This window comes from Balaenoptera ricei, chromosome 19 (genome assembly GCF_028023285.1).
Source record: "Balaenoptera ricei isolate mBalRic1 chromosome 19, mBalRic1.hap2, whole genome shotgun sequence".
Taxonomy (NCBI): Eukaryota; Metazoa; Chordata; class Mammalia; order Artiodactyla; family Balaenopteridae; genus Balaenoptera; species Balaenoptera ricei.
Window position 1 is genome coordinate 3,985,370 of NC_082657.1, and position 26,275 is coordinate 4,011,644.

The window sequence follows — 26,275 nt, forward strand, 5'->3', positions numbered from 1 at the left end:
AACCTATAATAGAAAAGAATCTGAAAAAGAAAAAGTATATGTATTGTATATAGATATGTAATACATATATGTGTGTGTGTGTATATATATATATATATATATATATATATATATATATATATATATATATATATCTGAATCACTTTGCTGTACACCAGAAACTAACACAACATTGTAAATCAACTATACTTCAATTTTTAAAAATTAATTAATTTATTTATTTTTGGCTGTGTTGGGTCTTCGTTGCTGCACGCGAGCTTTCTCTAGTTGCGGCAAGCGGAGGCTACTCTTCGTTGGGGTGCACGGGCTTCTCATTGCAGTGGCTTCTCTTGTTGCGGAGCACGGGCTCTAGGCATGCGGGCTTCAGTAGTTGTGGCAGGCGGGCTCAGTAGTTGTGGCGCACGGGCTTAGTGGCGCCGCAGCATGTGGGATCTTCCCGGACCAGGGCTCGAACCCGTGTCCCCTGCATTGGCAGGCGGATTCTTCACCACTGCGCCACCAGGGAAGTCCTATACTTCAATTTTTAAAAAGAGGGTCAAGAAGTCAGAGAGACTCAAAGCAAGAGATTCTCCTGCTATCCTGAAGGAGCAAATTGCTCCACTGTAGAGAGACCCACGTGGTCAAGACCTAAGGGTGGTGGGGCTTCCCTGGTGGCGCAGTGGTTAAGACAAACACTCTACCTGCTCTTGAACAGTCAGCTTACATGCTTCTTCCTCCAGGAAGTCTTCCCTGACCCCCCAAGGCTGCATCAAGGATTACAGCTGTGCTTCCACCATGCCCTATAGGGCTCCCATTAGAGCACAGTCACCCTGTATTGCAATCAGCACATTGGTCGGACTCCCCCAGGAGAGCAGGAGCTGTTCAGGACAGGCATGTGTCTGGTTCACTTTGGTGTCCCCCAGAGCCCAGCCCTGGTAGACAGGAAGCTTCGGTTTACAGGTGCTGAATGAATGGATGGATGGATGGATGAAGGAATGAATGAATGACTCAGGGAATGAGTGGATACATATTGCAGGGTCCTTACCCCCTAGCAGTCCCTGCCCAACCACTCTCCCCGCCTCACATCCTGAATGTGCTTTTTCCCAGGTGCTTGAGTGTTTCTCATCAACAACAGCTGGGGCCTTTGTGTTTTCTCAAGAGGAACAGAGTGCTGGTGGCATGTTTTCCCGCTGTACCAGGAAGGGAAGATCAGCGTTTCTAAAACGTCCTCATTCAGGGTGAAGTGGAAATATTCCAGCTCTGGGGAGTCAGGTGGCCTGAGTTCCAATCTTTGCTTTGCCTTGCCTCCCTAAAGGACCCAGAACCAAATCGTTGTTCTCTCTGACCCTTCATCCTCTTGTCTAAAAAGGGACAGAGGGGTGCAGTTAGTGATCTCCCTCTGGATAGGATGCTCTAGGACCGTGATTCAAAAGCCACACTTCCAAGGAATTCTGGCAGGGCTCTTTTGGCGCCTGTGAAGCCCCCGAAATTATGTACAAAATTTTGTGGATATGGGTATTGTTTTCTGGGGGTTCATAGCTTTTATCTGATTCACAAAGGGATCCCTAATCCCCTACAAGAGTTACTTCTTTTTTTTTTTTTTTTTTTAATGCACATCTTGCAACTGATGCACATTTTCCCTTTATTCATACTATCTTTTACAAGAGTTACTTCTTATAAATGGATTTAGCAAAATCTCATTTGTGCTAATAAAAATAAAGGCCAAAAAGAAAAAAAGAAAAAGAAAAAGAAAAAAAAAAGCAAGGAAGAATATATAAATGCATAGATAATATCTAAAGCAGGTTTTTCTCAGCCCCAGCATGAGTCACATCTTGGACCAGATCATTCTTTGTGGTGGGGGCCGCCCTGCGCATTGTAGGGTGTTAGGCAGCACCGCTGGTCCCACTAGATGCCAACAGCACCCCCTCCCCAGTTGCGACATCCAAAAATGTCCCCAGACATTGCCTGATGTCCCCTTGGGGCAAAATCACCCTGAGCAGGGAACCACTCATCTAGAAGAAGAAACTGATAACAATTTTTCCCTTTGAGGAACAAACCTGGGATTGAGAAAAAATGAAAAGAAAGTTATTTTTTTCTTTCTACACTTCTCTGCTGTTTAAATTTGAAAATCATGACTGCGTTACATTTATAATAAAAATGAGTTTATTGTTAAAATAAATTACCTCCATTCAAGGGACCACTACACAGCCATTGAAAAAATCAGGCAAATCTCTACATCTGATACATTACCTGCATGGCATGCAGCAGCCATGATTCAAACTTTTGCCCTCAAGACCCCTCTTTACACTTAAAAATTGTAGCAGACCCCAAAGAGCTTTTGTTTATGTGTGTTGTGTCTGTCAATATTTAACATATTCAAAATTGAAGCTGAGACGATTTTAAAATATGTATTACTTAAGTAAAATAATAAATTCATTGCATGTTTGCATAAACAAACTTCTTTTAGTGAAAAATAACTATTTCCCCCAAAAATATAGTGGTATCGGTTTATTTTTTTAACTTTTTAATATGTTATATTGGAGTATAGTTGATTAACATTGTTGTGTTAGTTTCAGGTGTATGCTTTATGTTTTTGAAAATCTATTCAGGGAATTCCCTGGCGGTCCAGTGGTTAGGACTCCGTGCTTTCACTGCCGAGGGCCCGGGTTCGATCCCTGTTAGGGAACTAAGACCCCACAAGCCTTGCAGCGCCGGGGTGGGGGGGTGGGGAGAAAGAAGAAAATCTATTCAATGTTTGGCCTAATAGAAGAAAGTTAGGTTCTCATATCTGCTTCTGCATTCAATCTATGGTGTTATCACCCATTGTGAAGCCTCCAAAAGCCTCTGGACTCTATGTACTCATGAGAGACTAAGAGTGAAAAAGGCAAATAATATCTAAGTATTATTATAAAAATGGTTTTGACCTTGTGGTGGCCACACTTTGAGAACCACTGATGCACAGTACTATTCTGTAAATGAAATGAGTACAAAACACTGTGTAAACATGATGATAGATAAAGAGATGAGATTGCGTGGCTTCAGTATACACGGAGGCATACACTTAGGGTTAAGTATCGGTAGGCTCAGGAGATTCCCAGGATTCAAATCTTAGCTTCACCACTTCCTAGCTGTATGACCAGGAGAAAGTTAATTAACCTCTCTGGGCCTCAGGATCTCATTTGTAAAATGGGGATGATAATATAATAAAAGCACTGACCTCCTTGGGTTATTCAATGTAAAGTGCTCAAGACTTGAATGCAAAGTGTCTGGCACATAGAAAACAGTACATTATGCAATTAATTTATGCAAACTATTATTATTAAGTAGCTTTAAAAAACATAAGGTAGGGGCTTCTCTGGTGGCGCAGTGGTTAAGAATCCGCCTGCCAATGCAGGAGACTCGGGTTTGAGCCCTGGTCCCGGAAGATCCCACACGCCGCGGAGCAACTAAGCCTGTGCACCACAACTACTGAGCCTGCGCTCTAGAGCCCGCGAGCCACAACTACTGAGCCCATACGCCACAACTACTGAAGCCCTGGAGCCCGTGCTCAGCAACAAGAGAAGCCACTGCAATGAGAAGCCCATGCACCGCAACAAAGAGTAACCCCCCCTCGCCCTAACTAGAGAAAGCCCGCCTGCAGCAATGAAGACCCAACTCAGCCAAAAATAAATAAATTTAAAAAAACAAAACATAAGGTAGAGTTATATAACTGATGCTAAATGATCTCCATAACACATGTGAAATTGGAGCGTACAGAACTATGTGCATACTATGATAAATGCTGTGTCAAATAAACATGTATGTGCTACAGATTCACCTGTGTGTGGATGTAAACACATACATATATGCTTAGATATGCATATAGTATTCTTGAAATTATACATTAAAAGATAATAATACCTTAGGGCGAAGGGTATTTCTGGATGTCAGGAGGTCAGAAGTAGGACAGACTTTTCGCAGCATTCCTTCAAAAAAAAAAAGATAAATCTTTAACTATGGAATCCCATTGTATTTTCAAAATGTAAAAAACAAAACCACCACCAAAAACACTAACTTAATTTTTTTTTTAAAGAACATAGACTTTAGGATTTTAAGTTGTTAAGTTCCAGGCAAAATCAGCAAATACCTCAGCACTTGCCCCACAACTGCTCATCCTGCACACAAGACAGACAGCACCAAACGATCAGAATGGCAGACAGCACTAGTCGATGGGGACATCCTTTCCCACTGAGCAGATGTTCAAATCCTTCTCAACACTGTGCTCCAAGAAGCCACTAGGAATCAGTTACTCTTGACAAAGAAGCTGAAACACATCTGCCATCCCAGTTCTCGGGCATGACCTCCAGAAATTCCTGAAATCATTGAAAATGACTCAGAGTATTTCCCTCAGGGAATCTGATCCTGCTGACTCTTAGTTCTCTCCCGCTAACCTATCCCCACCACTCTTCCTGTTCCAGAGGGATTTGGAGTCCTGCTAGCCCATCCCCCTCCTTTTTTACAGAAAAAGAAACTGAAGCTCCAGAGATTAAAAGACTTGCTCAAGGTCACAGAATGTGTTTGCATCAAATTCGAAGTCAGATATAGCAGCTGAGAGAGGAGACTCTGGGATTAGAAAGGAATGGGTGTGAATTCTTTGCATCTTTCAAGCTGGGTGACCTTACCTCCCAAAGTCTCAGTTTCCTCATCTACAAAATGGGGCTCTTTGGAATGCCTAGCTCAGAGGATGTTTGGGAGAACCCAATGAGCTGGTAAATGAAAAGGGCTCAGCACAGTGTCTGACACCTAACAAGAGCTTGATCAATGTGTCTGTGGCCATTACTGTAGTGGTTGCAGAAGTTGTTCTGATTGCCCCCAAGAGACTAAATCTAGAAGAGGTGAAGAACCCAAGGGCTAGCACTGTGTTTCCTTTTTAATATAGTTCAAGAATAAGCTTATCTGGGACTTTCCTGCTGGTCCAGCGGTAAAGGATCTGCCTTCCAATGAAGGCGAGGCGGGTTCGATCCTTGGTCAGGGAACTAAAATCTCACATGTCACCGGGCAACTAAGCCCGCGCGCCACAACTGCTGAGCTCGAGCACCTCAACTAGAAAGCCCGCCTGCCGCAAACTAGAGAGAGAAAACCCACCACCGCAACTAGAGAGAAGCCCTCTCGCCGCAAGGAAATATACCGCATGCCTCAATGAAGATCCCGCCTGCTGCGACTAAGACCTGACGCAATAAAAAATCAATAAATAAAATAAAATAAAAAGTAATAAATTAAAAAAAAAAAAAAGCTTATCAAACATTCAGGCCGTTTTCAATCCCTCAGTGTAGTAGGTGAGATCACACATCTCAGAGACCACTTTGAGCCTCCATCCCTCACCTGTAAAACGTATGTGTGCACGCACTGGCTCAGTGTGTGTGATAATTCCTACCTGCAGGGCTGCTGGGAACATCTCCTGAGATCATGGATGGGAGGAAAGTGTGTGGCTCATAGTAGGTGCAATAAATAGTAGCCGTTATCTCTTCACAGAGTGACCAGGCATTAGGAGAAGCCACTGCTCTCTGGTACAAAAGGGAGGAAGCTCAAGTTTTGGAACCAGCTGAACCTAGTCCCAACTCACAGCTCTGCCAAGTTCCACCTGTGTGACCCTGGGTGAGTCATCTCACCTCTATGGACCTAGCTGCAAAATGAGTCCAATAAACTCAACATGCAGGCTTGGGGAGAAAATTAAATGAAGCAGGTACTTCCCTGGCGGTCCGGTGGTTAGGACGCCACCCTTCCACTTCAGGGGGCACAGGTTCGATCCCTAGTTGGGGAACTAAGATCCTGCATGCCTGCGCAGCGTAGCCAAGAAAAAAAAAATTTTTTTTTAAATAAATAAATGAAGCAAGGAAGGTGAGTAATAGTAACTGTTCTCTAAGTGGTCATTGTGATACCGAGAGTTAATTTTTATTGATCCGGACCTGTGTCATTTGCTGTCCGACACGCTTTACATGGACTGAATTATAAAGTGAGGCTGTTAATTACAATGATTAAGCAATTTAACAAACAACCATCTAATCTTATTTTGTACAACTCTAGCCACCGCCTCTCCCCCACCCCGCCAGGGTGGAGACCTGGACCCGTCCTCTGTATCCAATGCCCTCCCCCTGGGCAGGCAGAGACGTGTTTGAAATAAAGTTTATTGAAGTTTCTGTCGGTATTTACATATGATACACGGTAAATAACAGAGCCAGGCCCCCCACCCCACCCCTTCCCCACCCCCAAAGTCCCCCTCCCCCCAGCCTCGTTAAAAATCGCTGCGTAAAGACAGGTTAACTGCTGCGGTCCCCCCTCCCCCCTCCCACCTAAGATGCAAACTAAAAGCCCCCGTCCCTCCCCTGCCCCCCTCCCCCCACCCAGGGGGCCTTTCTAGTTCCGTGTACAACACTGTGCTACCTCGCCCCTCCTCCCCTAATAAGGGGGTGGGTGAGTTTCTGGTGACCCCCATCTGTCCAAGGGGGCGAACGGACCCTTGAAAGAGGCCAGAGTTGGGGGTCTGAGATGGGAAGGGGGACTTCAATGAGGGGGAGGGCCAGAAAATGGAAGACTTCGAGGTTTGGGGGGTGTCGACCCCCGCTACTGCCTCTCCCTCCCCCGACGGGGCCTCGAGGGGGAAGAGGCGGGCACAGGCGTGGAAACGGCGTGGAGGAATTCCCTCCACCCTAGGGTCTCCATTCTTGTCGCGTGGTATGTGGGGCTGGATGCACCGACGGCCTTTGGATGAGCGGGTGAAGAGGAGGCCGGGAGACAGAGGAAGGAAGAGAAGCCAAGGTCAGCTGAGAGAGCAAGAAGAGCCGTTAGAGAGAGCCCTCGAAAAGGCAGGTAACCTTCAGAAGGCCGAGAAGCGCCCAGCAGGTGAGAAAGAATGGGGTCTCCCGTGGGTGGGGGAGTGGGGGAGGGGACACCATACCTGCGGCCTCCAGCCCCACCCCGGCCGCACTACACCCGAGGACCACTAAAGTCCGGAGGTGAGACTGGGCCGGGAAGGAGAGAAGTCGGGGCAGAGAGCAGAAGAGGATGCTTGGCATTTCTGGCGGCAGCTGGAACCTACTCTCCTGCCCAGAGCCTCTGCAGCGAGGCGGAAGGCTGGGGGATCGTTCGCGGAGGTGGGCGCGCTCGGCCGCTCGGCCTGAGGAGCGGAGGAACCTGGGAGGCGGTACTAGGCCTGGAGGGGAGTGGCCTAAGGAAAGGGGGCGGGTCATCTAGAAGGAGGCGTCATCTGCAAGTGGAAGGGACCAATGAAGTGGAGCGGTCAGGAAAGAGGGCGGGGTTATGGCGACGGGGCGGGGCCACTGGGAAGAGGGCGGGGCTAACGCGTGCGCAGCGTCCTCTGGGTTGGGACGAGGAGTCCCGAGGACTTGAGGGGGAGCTGCGTTGTGGGGAGACCCGTGAGGAGTAGGAGGAAGAGGAGGAGGAGGAAGAGGAGGAAGAGGGGCTCCCCGGGGGCGGGGCCTCAGCAGGGCGAGGTGGAGATGTGCAGGTGGTCCGGGTACTTGATGGCTGGAGGGTAGTTCTGCGTCATCTGGATGGATACGTCGCTAGAGATGTCGGAGGGGCTGCGGCCGCGGCGCCACGCCTCGGGCTGCAGAAACTGGCCCGAGTAGTCGGAGCAGTCGCTGAGACGCGGGCGGTAGAAGGCCGGGTGCGGACGGTACATCTCCTCCTCCGCGTAGCGCTTGGTGAACAAGTACACGGACATCACGCCAGCTCCCTGTGGCAAGGCAGGGTCAGAGTCGCAGAGGCTGGCCCCGGGCTCCCTCTGACCCCGAAACTCGAGACCCCCAGTCCCTCCTCTGCCAGGACCCAAGATTCCAGGCCTCCAGCTTCCTCCTTTCCCAGAACCCAGGAATTAGGGCCCCAGTCTCCTCCTCCCCAGGATCCCGGGAGTTGGAGCTCCCAGACCCTCCGCCTCCAGGACCCAAGGGTGAGGACCTCAGCCACCACCTCCTTTTAATTCAGAGTCTACACCCACAGCCTCCTTTTCCTCCTGCCCAGGAATCATGCCCTCCCCCCCCAACCCCCCCCCCCCATTCAAAACTCTAGAGTCTGGGCCCCACAGACATCACCTCTTTGAGTAGGAAGGAGGAAGCTGCGAAGGCAAAAGACCACCCGTAGCGATAGTGGAAATACTGCTCGGAGCTGCTGGGCCTGTTCATGACCTCGTCGTTGATGCTGGAAATGTAAAGAACCAAGCCCACCACCAAGGAGAGGCCTGGGGGAGCAGAGGGGTGCCCTTGGTCCATTAGCAGTGGACCCCTTTCCCCAGCCCCAGGCCCCCTGCATCTCACTGCCATCCTCTCCCCTCTCCCCCCTGCTCTACCCTGGACTAAATTCCATCCTTTGAAGTTCCTTGTGTGCTGGGCCTCGGCTGGGTGCAGGGAGCCCAGAGATAAATCAAAAGCCTCCTCTCCCCTCCCACCCGCATCCCTCATCTGCCATCCAGGAGCTCACAGTGCAATTGGGGCAGGCAAACATGAACACTGATCAACAGTCACATCCGTGGTGACATGTACTGTAAAGAAAACAGGAGCACAGAGCTCTGTGGGTCCAGAAGAGGCAGCAAACCCACCTGGGGCAAGGGTGGAGGGAGTCAAGGAAAGCTTCCTGGAAGCATGACTTTGTCCAAGTCCTAAAGGATGAGGCCCAGGGAAGAATTAGGGTTTACCATTATACCATTCCAGCCAGGGCAGAGGGAACAGCATGGGCAAAGAGTTGGAGGGGGAACAATGAACTGATCCATCCATGTAGCTAAAACATGGACCACAGCCACAAGAAATGAGGCCAGAGAAGGGGGCAGGGGCATTGCCATGATGAGGCTCGAATGCCAGGCTGAGGAGCTTGGCATCAATGCCAAGGGCGCTAGGGAGCCATGGATGGTCTGAAGCAGAGGAAGGACAAGGCCAGGTCGAAGTGTTAGAAGATCCTTTTGGGGCTGATTGGTTCTGGGAAGAGACTGGAAGGGAGAAACTGGATATCGTGATATTCCAGGGGGAGGAGGAAGCTGTAGAGATCATAATAGCAACAACAACAACACCAATAGCAATAATAATAATAGCAACTGCTTATATAGGTCTTGCTCTGAGCTAGGCACCATTCTCAGTGTTCTATATGCACTAACTCATTCAAACCTCACCACACTTTCAAATTGGTACCATTTTTATCTCCATTTACAGCTGAGGAAACAGAGGCACATGGAGAAGGTGGAGAGGAGAGGTCTGATTTGAAAAATTTTAAGAGGCAACTATCACTTCTTCAAGATGAACTTTCTTTTAAACAGTAGCCATGCAGAGCGATAGCATAGCCATACATAGGGTGGCTTAAAGAGGCTATAAAATCCCTCCCCCCAGATTAATCCAAGTAATCCTCATCAGCATCTTCCCCTAGAATCCTACAAATAAACACCTGTGTGCCCATCGCACCCAGAATGAATCTAAATTCCTTCCACTGCCTACAAAAGAGGTTAGCAAACAATGCCTGCCCAGGGCTAAATCCAGCCCACCTCCTGTGTTTGTATGGCCTACTAGCTAAGAATGGCTTTTATATAATTAAATGGTTGAAAAAATCAAAAGAAGACTATTTTGTGGCACGTAAAAAGTATATGAATTTCATTTGGCAGTTCCTCAAAGTGTTAAAGATAGAATTACCATATGACCCAGCGATTCCACTCCTAGGTATTTACCCAAGGGAACTGGAAACATATGCTCACACAAAAACTTGTGCATGAATGTTTGCAGCAGCATTATTCATAATAGCCAAAAAGTGGAAACAACCCAAATGTCTATCAACTGAATGGATAAACAAAATGTGGTATAGCCATATAAAGGAATACTATTCAGCCAAAGAAAGGAATGAAGTACGCATTTATACTACCACATGGATGAACCTAGAAAAATGTGCTAAGTGAAAGAAGCTAGATGCATAAGACCACATATTGTATGGTTCCATTTATATGAAATGTCCAAAACAGGCAAATTCATAGAGATAGAAAGTGGATTAGTGAGTGGTTGCCGGGGAGTGGGGTGGAGGGGGGATTATGATTAGCTGTTAAAGGGAGTGAGGTTTCTTTTTGGGGTGATGAAAATGTGGTAAAATTAGGTAATGGAGATGGTTGCACAACCTTGTGAACATACTAAAACTGCTGAATATATGAACTTTATGTTATGTGAATTATAATATCTCAATTTAAAAAGCATATGAATTTATAATTTCAGGGTCCATAAATAAACTTTTGTTGGGACACAGACACGCCCGTTTGTTTACATTTAGCCTATGGCTGTACCGGCAAAACTGAGTAGTTGCGGCAGAGACTGTATGGCCCGTAAAGCTGAAAATATTTGTTATCTGGCATTTTACAGAAACATGTTCCTGACCCCTGGCCTGCAATGCCTGCAAAGTCACCTGCCAAACTCATCTCCAGCCATTTCTCCTTGCACCTGCTACTTAGATGGCACTCTTGCTTGAACACAAGCTCATTTCTGCCTCAGGGCCTTTGCTCTCCCTGTTCCCTTGAACTGGAATGCTCTTCCCCCAGATTTCCACGTCTCTCTCTGTCACTTCATTTATTATTATTATTAATTATTATTTTGGCCGCGTAGCATGTGGGATCTTAGTTCCCCGACTAGGGATAGAACTTGCACCCTCTGCAGTGGAAGCACAGCATCCTAACCCCTGGTATCTGTCACTTCATTTAGATCTCTTATTCCTTGTCACCTCTTTAGAAAGGACGTCTATGATCTCCTTGTTTTAAAAAATTGCCCCTTCACTCAGAATTAGAGAAATGCAGGTGAAAACGATGAGGACATAGCATTTCTCATCCATCAGATCGTCGAAAGTTAAAAAGCTTCACAACAGACTCTTTGTGAGGCAGGGAAATGGAAGCTCTTATATATTGCTGGTGGGGATGCAAAATGAATGGTGCAACCTCTATGGAGGGGAGTTTGGCCATGTCTAACAATACCACACATATATTTATCCTTCAACCCAGCAATCCCACGTCTAGAAATTGACCCTGAAGATACCTGTCCAACAGTATGAAAGCACATATGTACAAGTTAATTCACTGCAGCATTATTCATAATTGCAAAATATTAAAAATGACCTAGATGCCCTTACATAGAGGATTAATGGAATAAACTATAAAACATCACATAACAGAGTACTGTGCCACTATGAAAGGACAATGAGGAAGATCTCTAGGAACAGATACGGAGTTCAGTGATAGTTCCAGACCATATCACTAATTTTTTAAAAAGAGTATACAGAATGCTAGCTTTTCAGCCCAAAAAAGGTACATAAAATACATATATGCATCTGCTTATTTTTACAAAAAGAGACATAGGAGGGGAAACAAACATGAAGTTGATTACTTTAGGTAGGTGAGAAAAGAAGGAAGAGATGGGAAGGAAGTGGCACTCCTCTGAGTATATATTTTTGCATAATTTTGACCTTTGGAACTATGCTAATATTTTATATATTCAAAAGATAAAATCAACAAGGATCTGGGGCTTCCCTGGTGGTGCAGTGGTTAAGAATCTGCCTGCCAATGCAGGGGACACAGGTTCGAGCCCTGGTCCGGGAAGATCCCACATGCCGGGGAGCAACTAAGCCCGTGCGCCACAAATACTGAGCCCGCGTGCCTAAGAGCCCGTGCTCCGCAACAGGAGAAGCCACCACAATGAGAAGCCTGTGCATCGCAACAAAGAGTAGCCCCCACTTGCTGCAACTAGAGAAAGCCTACGCGCGGCAACGAAGACCCAATGCAGCCAAGAATAAAATAAATAAATTGATTAAAAAAAAAAAAACAAGGATGGGGAAAACAACTAAAATTGAATACAAACAAAAATAAATTAAGCTAATTTATATCAGATGAATAATACCACCACAGGAGCGGGGTAAGTAGTAATCCAAGTAACTTTTGGGCAAAGTACTTTGAATATATATCTCAGTTTAAAGACAAAAAGGTCTGTGAAGAAATCTTGAACCGTATTTAGTAGATTTTTATTGGGAGTGGTGTAGGGGTAGCAGTACTTAAGTTATTCTGTGTGAATAGTAGGGCTGAGCAAATGTGCAAATATACTGATGTTTTGGGGAGGTGGAGATCTCATTCTGAAAGAAGGAAGATACAAATCAGAATGGGGTAAGTCAAGAAAGACCCTTGTGGTGTCAGTACAAACTCCTGTTTTACAAATATATGTAATTTCCCAGCTCGTATCCTGAAATATCCTAGGAGCAGTGACACCCCAGCGGCAATGAGCACACCTAGCACCCAGATTTTGGTCTCTACTGTCACCCCCACTACATCAGGAGCTAGGAAGAAACAGCTCATTTGAAGCCTGAGGCAGGGGCAGTAAAAGTGTACTGGTACCACAAAATAAGGACGTACTCAAAAAAAAAATGTTGGAGACATGTCAAAAAAGGACACAGGAACTCATCTGAAGGAGGTTCCTGATAGCCCAACTGGGGACAATCTGAACATCAAAATGAATACTAAAAGTAATGGCATACAATACACTGAATTTTTTAAAAATGTGAATCCATACTGATATATTCTTTAAGGAAATAAATAATAAAAGAAAAGAGAAAATTTGGGAATTCCTTGGCAGTCCAGTGGTTAAGACTCCACACTTTCACTGCTGAGGGGCTGGGTTCAATCCCTGGTCCGGGAGCTAGAATCCCACAAGCCACGTGGCCAAAAAAAAAAAAAAAAAATTTTCTTTTCGGTGACATCCATGTAGATAGAACAGCAGAGTTAAGAAAACACCATTTTGCAACCCTTGTAGTAATATTAGGATTTAGGCAAGCGTCGTCGACAGCGGACATTAAATCACTGTATGACAGAATCTCCTCATGGAATATCTATTAATTACAAAGAGATTTTTGAAAACTTCCTTTATCATAAAGGAACCTGACAGATACCATCTGAACCAAGAAACCAAAGCTAACATCACCAATAATGGGGCAAACGGACACCCCGACCTCCTGATGTGATCGTGACACTACTTCGTTTATGTAGTGTCCCTGCTGGTAATTTGTAACATGGATCCACTCCTGTGGAAACTGTGGGGTGTTCTACAAAACACTGGCTGCATTCTTCAAAAACACATCAACATGAAAGATTTTTTTTTAAAGGTACAGGAACTATATAAAAGATGAAAGGAGGCGAAAGAGACACAGCAAGGAAATACAGAACTGGATCCTGAATCAGGGGGAAAAACTGACTATAAAAGGCAGTGTGGAGACAATTGGTGAGATCTGAATATGAACTGCGTATCAGCTGTAATACTGTATAAGTGTTAAACTTCCTGAATTTGATGATTGTACTGTGGTTAGGAAAGAAAATGCACTTGTGCTTAGGACATAATTGCTGACGTATTTAAGAGTGAAGTGTTTGCAATTTATGTTCAGGTGGTTATATATAATATAATATAATATAAATTACATAATATATACATATATAGATATATACACATAAGATACACAGAAATACAAATGTGGAAAATGTTATAAATTGGTCCCAGTGAAGAATATATGAGAGTTCCTTGTATAATTCTTGCAACTTTTCTGTATGTTTAAAATTTTTCCAAAGCAACACATTTTGAATAAAATGGACATCCCCAAACAGGACTTTTCCCCCAAGGTACAAAAATGTTACCCTGCAAATGACTTATTCATTGTAAAGAGAAAAATGTACCTTTTCAATGGAGAGCTCTAATGATCACCCCCTTTACCAAGGGTTCAAACTTTGTTCCACTCCTGGTAGGAACAACTTGACATTATTTGCTACCTGAAGTGATGGGCTATAAAGAACATGGCACCACCTCTAAATCTTGCCAAACATATTTAAGCAGAATCTAATCAAGTCTCTACCCTGGACATAACTTCCAGGCTACAGAAAATACAAAGAAAGAGGAACAAATCAAATGATGCCACAAGGAAACAATCAAATAAATGTGGGATGTGGGGTGTTCTACAAGACACCCTATCCTGCAGATTTCAAAATGACAATGGTATGAGCCAAGCTGTAATACTTAAGCAAGTGACTGATCTTAACGTCTCAAAAAGAGACACAACCAGATAGCATTAGGTCTCCTGATGCAATACAGTAGGACATAATAGCACCACCTATCTATGAAGTATTTTATCCCCTCCCCCCCCCCCAAAAAAAAATCAAACCTGGATCTGATCTACAGTTTTACAGGAAAACACAGGATGGATGAGCATATTAAATCACAAAAACACAATTAGAAAGATCTAGAGTGTGGGAATTCTATGAGACAAATGACTACATTTCTTCAACAAATAAATGGCAAGGAAAAAAATAGAAGGAGAAGGACTGTTATAGATTAAAAGAGGCTTCAGAGATCTATCAACTAAATGCACAAGTGGAACTTGGATCCTGGTCTGCAAGAAACTAATGGTAAAAAAAAAAGGCATTTATGAGACAAGTGGGGAAGTTGAACACTAACTAGATATTAATTTATATTAAGCAGCTATTCTTAATTGTTTGGGCATGACAGTGGCACTGTGGCTAGTTAAATAACAAAGTACTAATTTCTCAGAGATATACTGAAATATTTGTGGATAAAACGATTTAATGTTTGAGACCGACTTTAAAATCATGTAGTGAAGTACAGAAGGGAGGTATGGCAGTATGACTAAAAAAAGATTCACCATATGTTGATAATTGTTGAAACTGAGTGAAGGGTACATGGCAAATTATACTATCCTTTGTATATTTTTATAATGAAATATATTTTAAAAGTCAGTGTGTAAAAAAATGTAGTATGGGAACTATTCTAGACTAAAAGAGAATTAACTAAATGCTATTATGCATAAACAGACTGAATCCTGGTTCTGGGGGAAAAGCTATAAAAGGCATTCTTAGAACAACTGGGACAGTTTGAAAATGTAATGAATTATATTATGGAATTATTGTAAAATTCCTAGACTTGATAATGGTATTGTAGTTATGTAGAAAATGTCATTACTCTTAAGAGATGCATATTAAAATGTTTAGAGGTGAACAATCATGATGCCTGCAACTTACTTTCAAACGGTAAAGCCAGAAACAAACAAACAAAAACCAAACTGTGTGTAAAGAGAGAGACAGAATATGGCAAAACTTTAGCAAAATGCAAGTATCTATGTGGATCTAGGTGGAAGAAGTACCAGTGTTCACCGTACTATTCTATAGATTTCAAAGTTTTCATTAAAAATTTGGAGTGATTGAGGTAAGATTAAATAATGACGTTCCCATCAATCTCCTTCCCCTTAACTGTTTTATTTATCTTTGTTGCACTTATCACTACCTAACATTATATTTTCTATCTATTTGTAGTCTTTTAGTCATGAATCTCCTCCACTTCCTCGAGGATGTTTGAAACTAGTCTACCTTGTTTCCTACTGCATTCCTAGCATCTGGTGCAAGATCCAGCACATAATAAATACTAGTTGAATGGATGAATATACTTGCCATGCAACTGGAACTTCTAGCTCGTTAGCCGCTTTTCCCTTTTAAATCCACTCTAAATCCCCATTCCTCTGTCTCCTTTAAGAATTAGCCTTTGCTGAACTTCCATAGCACTTTCAACTTCTGGTATTGCATAATTTTGATGTTCCAGAAGAGGGGGCCCATGAAGTGTTACATGGTGAAGGCATCTGCTATAGGTCTTGAAAGATGAACAGGTTTATAGGAAAAGAATACCTAGGGAATTCCCTAGCGGTCCAATGGTTAGGACCAGGTGCTTTCACTGCCAGGGGCCCAGGCTCAATCCCTAGTCGGGGAATTAAGAGCCCACAAGCCATGCGGCATGGCCAAAAATAAATAAAATAAAGGCAATGCGTGACTGTAAACGAGATCCTTAAAAAAAAAAAAAAAAAAAAAAGGAAAGAAACAATACCTAAAGATCCTTTAAAAAAAAAAAGAAGGAAACAATACCTAAATAAGTCCAGAAACCACACTGGCTAGACTACCCTAGTCAAATGCAGGGGAATCCTCTTGATTCCCAGTCCCCCATCCAAGAAGGATGGTCCATCATCAAGTAATGTCTATTTTACTTCCTGAATCTCTCAAAATCTAAACCCATTTTTGCATCCCCAAGTCCAGCTAAGGCTTATTCCCTAAGCCTGTCCCACTGCCTACAAATCTGTATCCCCCTGTTTTAGATACTGGTTCTTTCTAAAACCCATACCTGCTAACCACTCCTGCCTCACCTCAAGTCCCATGTTTCACATTTCAGTTGTAAATAACAAACATTCTCCATACAGAGAGTCAGGAGCAGGGTTGATGAGAAGGAAACAAATATTTCCAAAGAGAAAGAGCTTTTTGTTGTTGTTTTTCACCCTTGTTGTTGTTTTTAGTAATTGAAAGTTATCTAAAAACAATGTCAAAAGGTAAGTTATTCTTGTCATTCTTTCTCCTTCCTGGTCATTTTACAGTGGCTCTGGTTCTCTAAAAAATAACGTTCTTTTCCCTTTTTTCTCCTTCTCTCTTTTTCTCTCTCCCTTCCCCCTTCCCTGCTCTGTAATCCAACTCTCTCCCTCCCCCCTCCACTACATCTGCTTCAGAATACTTAGAGCACAGTAGGCAAGAATCACCTACATTCCAAGCTGAATAGGAACAACCTGGCTTTAGAACAAAGAGTTTCAGGACCACGGAGAGCTACACAGCTGGCTACCTCTGTCTTAGCTGCTTTCTAGGGTCTTAACACATGCTGTGAATTCCATCTCTGTACAAGGCACTTTCCTCTCTTCACTTGAAAAACTTCCTCTCGCCCTTTCTGCATCATCAATTTAGATGTCACCTGCTCTTGAAGTTGTGGTCGTTCCCACCCTTCCCACCACCTTATTGTGTCAGCTTAATGCATCTGCACTTTTCCCAGAATGCCCTGAGCTGTCTTTACCATGCATCCCTTCTACAAATATTTCATTGTGGACTTTGTGCCAGCAACTCATCTAGGCTCTGAAGATACAAGCAAGAGCATGTCCCTGCCTTCTGGAGATTACATTCCAGTAGAAGGAGACAGAAAATGAATAAGACGACAATAGCAATAAGTGCTATGAAACAAATATAAAATAGGGAGTGTGATGGATAGTATAGTGGGGGCAAAGCAACATGGGGTACCATTGTTAGAGAAAGAAACTCTGAAGAGGGAAAGTTGGAGTCTTTGAGAATTAGGGGGAAGAGACTTCCAAACATGGAGGGCTCATGAGTGTAAAAGTGAGGTTGAGATGATCATTTTTGAGGAATAGACTGAGGCCAGTGCAGCTGAAGTTACAAGCAATGGAGAGAGTGTTAGTGAGTTAGGTAATGAGGCCAGAGGTCTGAACAGTAGCCAAATCATGGAAGACCTTGTAAGCTAGCACGAGGAGTTGGGATGTATTCTAAGCGCAATGGAAATCCATTAAAGGGATTTAAGTGTTGTGTGACAAGCACTGATGCACATGTAGCTGGGAGCTGTTTTGTGACTGCCTGTAGACCACCATGCATTCCAATATACATTAGGTGCAGACAAATACTGTTTGATTCCACTTATACGAGGTCCCTAGAATAGTCAAATTCATAAAGTCAGAAAGTACACTGGTTGATGCCAGGGGCCAGGCAGGGGTTGGGGAGGGAGAATGGAGAGTTATTGTTTAATGGGGACAGAGTTTCAGTTTAGGAAGGTGAAAAATTTGGGAGATGGATGGTGGTGACAGCTGCACAACAATGTGAATGTACTTAGTGCCACTGAACTGTACAATTAAATATGGTTAAAATAGTATGTTTTATATTATGTGACTTTCACCACAATAAAAAAAAAAAAAGATTCAGTATGTCACCAGTGCCCAGCACAGGGCGTGGCATGTAAGATGTCTCTGTAAATGTTTGATGAGTGAATGAATGAATGAGCAGATGCATAGAGCATGATTGAAGGTCAGGGGTTAATATGAGCCATGCATGGGAAGCATGCCTCTTATGACCTGGAAAAAGAAAATCAATGTCACTCCAGCCTCCTCCCCTTCTCTCACCAACCATATCCAGTCAGTCATCTGGTTCTATTGATTCTTCTGTCAATATCCTTCTCTCTCAAAGCCATCCGGTCACCTTTATCCTTCCACACCCCCTCCCAGCTCAAACCTTATTTGCTATTGCCTGGACCACTGCATAAGCCTCCTCCTCTGTTTGCCCATTTCCAGTCTCTTTCCTTCTAGCGCATTCCAAACACAACTCCCTGAGGGATCTTTAACGTCCAGGTGTGACCCTATCCCTTTCCTGCCCCAGGCCTCTCACCACTTTCTCCAAAATTGAATGCCAACTTCACCATTTACCCGACCTCGGGCAACTCTTGTCTCTTTCTAAGTCTCAGTTTCCTCACTGGGAACATGAGGTGGTTGGACTAGATCATTCCATTCCAAGATCTAAGATGTTGTTGGTACTATTTCCATTCTTCCCCCCCCCCTTTTTTTTTGGCCCCATCACGCAGCATGCAGGATCTTGCTTCCTAGACCAGGGATCGAACCCGTGCCCCTTGCAGCGGAAGTGCAGAGTCTTAACCGCTGACCACCAGGGAAGTCCCCCTTTCCTCTCTTTTAATCTCCTTTGTCTTTATGATTTTTAACTGTGGTGGGGCAGCAGAGCGCCAGGGTGAAAGTCTGGGTTGGAATCCTGCTTCCACTATGGAGCAACTTAACTTCTGAGTGCTTCTGTTTCCTCAAGTGGAAAATGGGAATAATAATAGCATCTGCCTTATGAGGGGAAGAAAAAGAAATAACTTAATTTGCACAAAGCACTTAGAACTTCCCCAAACCATGGCACTCAATAAAGTGTTTATTATAACGGTTGTTGTTGCTACTACTGCTATTTATCAATGTATGTGTGTACGTATTTATTTAAAGTTACCACGTGTTGAATACTTACTGCTATAGACCAGGCACTGGGTTGGCCCTTCACATCCGTGATCTAGACCAGGGGTCAGAAAACTACTCTTTGTCCTGCTGCCTGTCTTTGTATGGTTTGCGAGCTAAGTGTGGTTTTTACACTTTTTTAATGGTGGGGGAAAAAACACAAAAGAAGAAGAATATTTCATAACCCATAAAAATTACACTGAATTCAAATTTCAGGGTCCATAAATAGGATGATTGGAACACAGCCAGGCCCACTGCTTCCCCTCTGGTTGCTTTGGCATTCCAACCCTATGACTCACAAAGCCTGAAATATTTACTATTTGGCCCTAAGCGAAAAGTTTGCTGACCCCTGAACAAGACTGGTCCTCTCAACAGCTCCAGAAAGGAAGGCTGTAACTCACACACTGAGTAAGTGGTAGGATGTTAACCCAGGTCTTTCTAGGTTCACAGGAGCACGTGCCTTCAGCCACTGCACCCTACAACCTTTAAAGCACACAACTGGATACTTTGGGTGGGGTGCATAGGTCATAGTCTATGAAATGAAGTTCATGAAGTGAAGGTTCAATCCCCCCCATTACTCTACTATTACATCAGAGGCCTGACTTCCAGCCCTGAAGGCACCATTGATCCTCAGCTTGACCTTGGGAAGTCAGGTCCTGATGCACTGGTCCTGATGCAAATCAGGTCCGTGAGCATGGCTTTTGGGAAGAGAATATCCTCGGTTCTAATGCCAGCGCTGCCATTTACCAGCTATGTCACCTCTTTTGTTTCACCTTCTGTGAACCACGAACAACGGGATTTTCCTTCTAATGTTTCAGGTGGGTTGAATAAACGTTCCCATGCTCCTTACCCTTGCCCCACTTTCTGTCTCTCTAGGCCACTATTTTTCCATCTGACACTCTGGGATGGAGATATTCTACGTGTCTTATTTTAGCTCTGTGTCTGGCTCTACATGCTGTGATTCAAATTTGCACAGAGGTTGCACCCTGGTTTCCCTGGGAAAAGGTCTCGTCAGGTTAGGTTGGAAACACGGGGGAGGTTTAGCCTGGAGAAAGCTGGGTGAGGAACAGGGAGGAGACTGGGGGAGAGGATATTTGAAGATCTGTCTTCAATTATTTGCAGAGCCAACTCAAAAGAGGCAGCCGAATGTGGGCCCAAAGGGACAGAATGGAAACGAGACATACAGCGGGGTTTGTTCATAAAATATCAACTGGATTAAAAGGGCCCGAATGGAGTTTAATTAAATCATGTTGAATTAATTCGAATTGAACTGAAGAAATGAGTCAGAATAGATTGGGGTTAGTTGGGCCAGATTGATGGAGTTAAGTGTGTCAGAGCTGAGGTGATCTGGGCTGACCTGAGCTGAGTTGGACCTAATTGGACTGGATTGAGCTGAAATTTGGAGGAGGGTAACACTTCAGAAACAGCTCTACTCTCTCTACTGAGCTCTGCTCTGGAGCTCAGGACACATGGGTCCCTGGGGAGCCAGCATTACGCTGGTATCTTAGGCAACTCCCTGCACAATTTCAGGCCTCGGTATCCCCATGTTATCAAATGAGTGCTAATAATAACTCCCGGGCAGAGATGTTATGAGAAGGTTATGAGATCACTCATGCAAAAGAACCCTGAATCTCAAAAGAAACAAGAACTATAAACAAACGTTGAACTCTAGCTAATGACACGCATGGTGAAGAATTTAGGGCAAAGTGTACTGATGCCTGCAACTCACTTGGAAATGCATTTTAAAATGATAATAAGACTGATGGATGGGTAGAGAGACAGATGGACAGATACAGGATAAAGCAAGTCCTGTGGTATGGTAATGGTCGACTGTAAGTGGTGGGCACAGGGTTCTTTCGACTTTTCTGGTTGAAAAATGTTCAAGTAAAATGATGCACAGAACATAAAGAGCCTTGTAATCTGTTAATTGCTAAAACATCAGCAGTGGTTAAAAATACAGCCTCTGGAGGCGAAATGCGTGAGTTTGAATCCCATCTCTGCCTCTCACTGGTTGTATGGCCCTGAGCAAATGACTTCATTTCTCTGAGTGTTTGTTTCCATATCTGTAAAATGGGGCTATTAATAGCATTTACCTCACAGGGTTGTTGTGAGTATCAGAACAGAGCCTGGCACCTGATTAGCACCCAAGAGGCATTCGCTGTGATTTGGCGGCTAGCTCCATTTCACAGAGAAGGAAGGTGGGGCTCAGAGAGGTTCTGCAACTCCTCCAGGATTACACAGCAAGGAAGTGGCTTTCCTACTGGAAGACGAACCCCAGGTTCCTGGAACCTAAAATAGTCCCGCGGCCTGTAAGTCTTTTCCTTGGGCTTACCCGATAGGATGAAGAAGATGCCAGAAACGAAGGCCAGAATGGTCCTCTGTGGGCGGATGTGACCGATGTTGCTGATGACGAAGGCGGTGAACACGAGGAAGAGACTGACCATGGGGAAGGGGGTGGCTGTGCGCACTGTCTCTGGGGGAGGGGTAAGAAGAAAGACGGGGGTGAGGGGGGGACTCTCCAGGAGGACACCTCCCCATTCTCCTGACCTCTCCACTTCCACCCCCCATCTCCCCGCCCCGCCCCCGCTCTTTTATGTGGCTCCTCCCCTTTCTGAAACGTCCACTGCTGGCCCCACCCCTTCACACAGGCCACACCTCCTTTGGTTTGACCCCACCCCTTACTTATTGACTCCACCCACTTCCCAGGCCCCACCCCTTCAACCTGGCCCCTCCTCCTTACCCAACCACTCTGCCTGCTTTCAAGTCTCCACTCCTTCCCTCCCACCCCACCCCTTCTCTGGTCCTACCCTTTCTCCCAGGACCCGCCCTGTCACCCTGCCCCCTTGTTGCTTAACTCTCCCCACCCCCCTGCTTCCCCTCACTCAGAATATTCTCCGTGTTTTCCGTCACCAGGTTGATCTCCGGTTCAAGGAAGTATTCTGAGGCCACGCAGCGACCCTTTTCCCGGCCTGAGGGGAAGATAAGAAGGCAGGGCTGGATGAGAGGCTCCTGAGCTCTGGAGAGGCAGTCAGGGGCAGGACGCACAGCAGAGAGACCCCAGGATGGGAATGTGAGGCTTAATCCAAGGGTCATGGTCTGTACTACTCTTAGGGGGTCGCAGAAGGGGGTGGGCAGGAGTCCGAGGGCTCCTATTGCAAGCTGCCTTAGAGTCCCTTGGATGGAGGACAGGGCTGGAAGACTGAGTCCCAAGTGAGGAGGGGCTATGGGCCAGGACTCCTGGATCCCTAAAGAGGCAAGGTCTGGGGGGTGAGGTGGGACAGGATTCCTAGAAGGAGTGGTCTCTGTCGTAGCTGGGAGGCATAGTTTTTTTTTTTTTTTATTCTTCCCATTCAGCTCTGGAACTGTCCAGGAGACAAGTTCTGAACTTAGACTACTGCTTCTAAGGGACCAGGGGCTCCAGGTTACGGGGATTAGGGACCTGGAGATTGTGTGAGCATTAGGGTTCTTAGATCCAGGGAATAAAGGGCTAGAAACTGAATCTCCAGGTAGAAACTTGACTCTGCAGGAGAGAAACAGGATTGATTTCTGGATTTCTGGCACCCACGGGATGGAACTATGGATAAAGACTCTCGGATCCCAAGCAAGGCAGGGACAGTTGACTGGTGGGCAGGTGAGGGCTGTACCTGCGAAGAAGCAGACGCGCCATAGGCCGGCATGCAGCGCCATCTTGACCTCCGTGGTCTGGTTCTGTGGCAACACCGTTCCCTCTTCCATGTACAGCCAGTAGTCCGTGCTGACCGCGATGCCCACCAGCAGCAGGCCACACGCACCGAACACGCTGCTCAGCAGGGTCAGGGCACGACTACTGCAGTGACTCATCCTCAGCGGCAGGGGGCGCCCTGCGGGGCCTGAGGGACGGGAAGCTGCAGTGAAGGGCTCTGACGGGACCACTAGAGTCCCCACACCCCAGGCAGCCACGTGGGACATCGGACCCAGGCCAGAAACAACAATCCCCAAACTGAACCCTCTCAAATCTGACCTCTGTGTCCTGACCTACGACTCCATCCCTGTAACTTGTCTAGAAACCCTAACCTAGTTCACCAATCCTGACTCCATGCCCAGACCTGACACCCTGACCCCTTTCTTTTGGACTCTGTCTCTGAATAGCAACCAGAAATCCCCCAAGTGGGTCACTAGCCAAGGACCCTAACCCCATACCCTGGCCTTGACCTCAGACCTCCCATCGAAGTTTAAACCCTTGGACTCATATCTTGACCCTTAACATCCAATTCTAATACCAAGCAAGACCTTGACCTTCTAACTCTGATATGGTGTCTTGACCTCAATTTGGTATCCCAGTCTGAGATCTTGGACCACGACCCAGATCCAAGATTCCAGAACCTTAATTCCCCCCTCCCCCCATCCCAAATCCCCGCAGGCCCCTGAACCTGGAATGCTAGAACTCCACCCCATGTTGCTAGATCCCAGAATATTGGGGCCCAGAGACCTGGAGCCAGGATTTTGGCTAGAGACTCCAGAATGTCAAAACCATGATCTGGGAGTCCCCCATGTCAGCACCCTAATCAGAGCACTCCAGTCAAACAAGTGACCCTCCTTCAAACTAGGGATCAGTGCTCTGAACTCTAAAACCCAAATCAGGAAGCCCAGGATCCTCATTCCCCCCACCCCCATTACCAGATCCCCAAATTCCCTACCAGAGGCTCTGGACTCCAACTTCCCATACTAGGACTTCCAAATACAGACCCTCTTCAACATCCAACCTGGAACCCAGATCCCCCTAACACTGGACCCTCAAAAAAGAGATCCTCAGTTCAAGGCTGTGGCCTCCAAAACTCCAATCAGAAATCTGGAGATTCCAACTAGGGAGCTCTTAATCCCTTACCCACCACACTCACCCTTTACCAATAACATTTCCCTAAACCACACAGTCTCATGATTTGGGGGGCTCAAATTGGGATCCCCATCCTATCTCAACCAGAGACCTCAACCTACATGAATACCACAATCTCCATCACCTTTTTAACTACGAAGGTTAAGACCCCTAATCAACACCCCCCCCAACAATGCAGCCAAGACGTGAGACCCCACTCTCCTTAACCAGAATTCTCATAGCCTTGAAACTTGACACCACCCCAATAAGAACCCTGGAGTTTGAGACAATCTTCATCCCGCCTGCCCCCCCCCCCCATTGCAGCACCTAGTGCCCCCAGCCCACCCGCCCCGCCCCCAGCCTCCTGGAGGATTCAGGAATCCGAGACTGGCAGGGCTCCAACCAGCTTTTCCTCCCATCCCCCGTCCCACGGCTCCAGGGCTTGACTGCCAGCTGTCTGCTCCTATTCCAGTCCAATCACCTCGGAAACCAGCATCAAAAACTCTGTCGCCCTGACTGTCTTAGTCCCAGGTAGCTGACCTCAGCTCCCCCCATTGGCTCCTCGGACTCCCAGCTGGGACCTTGCCAACGTCACCCTTCTCACTTCCCCTCTGGAGGTCCCCTCCTTCCTTGCTCGATTCCTCCTCACTCTAAATGGCCCGCCCAGATCTCCTCATTCTCCTCCAGCCTCCAGCCCTTCCTCCTTTGGGACCCCCTCCCCCCTCCCCCCCACCCCCCCAGGCCCGGAGCCTCCTTCCTTCTTTATCCTTCTTTATCCCAGCCTTTCCTGGATATAGGCTTCTGGATCCCCGGGGTCCCATTCTCCAAGCCCCAAGTCCAAACTCCACCTCCCTTCAGTGTCTTGGGAGACGTACTCCCTCTTTCTGGGGACCCCTTCTCAGACTCACAGCCTGCCTTTACCGGGCCCGGGCCCTCCCCCCTCAGCCAGGACCGCCTCCCTCAAGGACCTGGCCTGCACCCTCCCCGGTGCCCACGGTCTCCAAGACTCGGACATTAAGAGTATAGTTGCCCCACTCTGGGACCCTCAGACCCCGTCCTCCCGGATTCCTTAGGCCCAAATGTCCCTCCATCCCCCATTGCCCCCGAACTCGGGCGTCCGACCGCCAGAATCTCAGCCCCCGGAGCCACTCAGGCCCCTTTTAGCCCCAAACCCCGGCTCCCAGCCACCTCCAGAGGAACCCCCCGCGCCCACCTCCTTCCAGGACCCTCCCCTCGCGCTCACCTCGCTCAGGGTTGGGCGGACGCTCCGGGCCGCGGGCCCCGCAGCCGCATGACCGGCCCCGCGGCTTCCCCCGGCCGCCGCCGCCGCCACCGGGGTCGCCGGTGCCCGCGCCCCCCGCCCCCGCCCCGGAGCCCGGCGTCCCGGCCCCCTCCCGGCCTCCCACCCCCCACCCCCCGCGCCCGCGGCCTCACTCGGCGGACGACGCCGGGAGCTGGGATCGGCGGCCGCTCATTGGCTACCGCGGAGGAGGGGAGGGGCAGGGAAGGAGGGGGGAAAGGATGCGGGGAGGGAGGGAGACGGGCCTCGAGAATGGGGGAGGCAGGGAGCGAGAGAGAATAGAAACAGAGGTAGAGAGCCCGAGAGGGGCAGGGGCACACAGAGCGGCAGAGAGACAGAGAAGAGAATCCAGAGTCACACCGAGACCTCGAGGCTGTGAAATTCTGAGACTCGCAGGTCTGGAGACTGGAGGAGACACAGAGATGGCCTAAAAGAGACAGAGAGAGAAATGGAGAGGCAGAGATCTGATCTAGGATCCCTCCTCTTCCTCCAGGCTCAGAGATTCTGGGGTCCTGGAAGTGGAGAGGTCACAGACAGAGAGAGACAGGTAGACCGTCAAAGACCTTTGGGCTGAGAAATGCTGAGACCCAGAGACCTTGAGGTAGGGAGAAAGAGAGAGAAAGAGAGAGAGAGAGAGAGAGAGAGAGAGAGAGAAGAGACCCTGAGAAGAAGAGACAGCAGGGGCAATCCTGGGGTACCCTGATGAAGACTGGGGCTCTGCCCAGGCGTGGGGCGGAGCCTGGGGTCTGGGCGGCTGGAAGAAGCTGGAGGGGGCGTCCCGGGCCGGGGTCCCCTGAGCAGCAGGCGGGCGCTAGAGCGGAGCCGGGTCCTGCAGCCACCGCGGAGCCCGGAGCCGGGCCAGCACCCACCCCCCCCACCCGCCGTGATGTCAGCGGGGCCACTCTTAAAGGGGCAGGCCGCCCGCCGAGGGTCGGAGCAGGGGCAGGGGGCCGCGGGCACCGGTTGGGGGTACCGCGGCGGTGCTGGGAAAGAGAGGAGAAGCCCCAGCATCCAACTGGACAGAGTCCCGTAAACCCAAGAGCCTGCAGGGACGAAGAGACGCCGGGGTTCCCCGAGGGAGCCTGCGAAGCTTTGAAGCTCAGTCCCCTCCAAATACACCGACGGGGGCACACCATTCCATTGGCCTGTCCCTGTCCAGGGACTACACTTCCCATCAGCCCTGGCGGCGGGGGCCGCACTTGTGGGAAGGGTCCGCCGCAGTGTCTGCTGGGAAG

The 26,275-nt window shown here is 47.2% G+C and overlaps 1 protein-coding gene across 1 annotated transcript; it reads right to left on the reverse strand.

Moving 5' to 3' along the window:
- Nucleotides 1-6,397: 6,397 nt before the first annotated feature.
- CACNG7 (calcium voltage-gated channel auxiliary subunit gamma 7) lies at nucleotides 6,398-25,049 on the reverse strand. The gene is made up of 6 exons (XM_059905775.1): nucleotides 24,984-25,049; nucleotides 22,533-22,757; nucleotides 21,771-21,857; nucleotides 21,221-21,361; nucleotides 8,070-8,215; nucleotides 6,398-7,714 (listed from the first exon to the last, which is right to left on the reverse strand). The coding sequence occupies exons 2-6, from the start codon at nucleotides 22,726-22,728 to the stop codon at nucleotides 7,457-7,459; spliced, it is 828 nt and encodes a 275-aa protein (XP_059761758.1). The 5' UTR covers nucleotides 22,729-22,757; nucleotides 24,984-25,049; the 3' UTR covers nucleotides 6,398-7,456.
- Nucleotides 25,050-26,275: the final 1,226 nt, after the last annotated feature.

What these genes read in the sequence shown, in the direction of transcription:
- CACNG7 (XM_059905775.1), bottom strand. Translation starts at nt 22,728, where the DNA reads ATGAGTCACTGCAGTAGTCGTGCCCTGACCCTGCTGAGCAGCGTGTTC. An exon ending in GCGCGTCTGCTTCTTCGCAG is followed by an intron (nt 21,858 to 22,532) that starts GTACAGCCCTCA and finishes TCTTCCCCTCAG; the next exon opens with GCCGGGAAAAGGGTCGCTGC. An exon ending in AAACACGGAGAATATTCTGA is followed by an intron (nt 21,362 to 21,770) that starts GTGAGGGGAAGC and finishes CCCCTCCCCCAG; the next exon opens with AGACAGTGCGCACAGCCACC.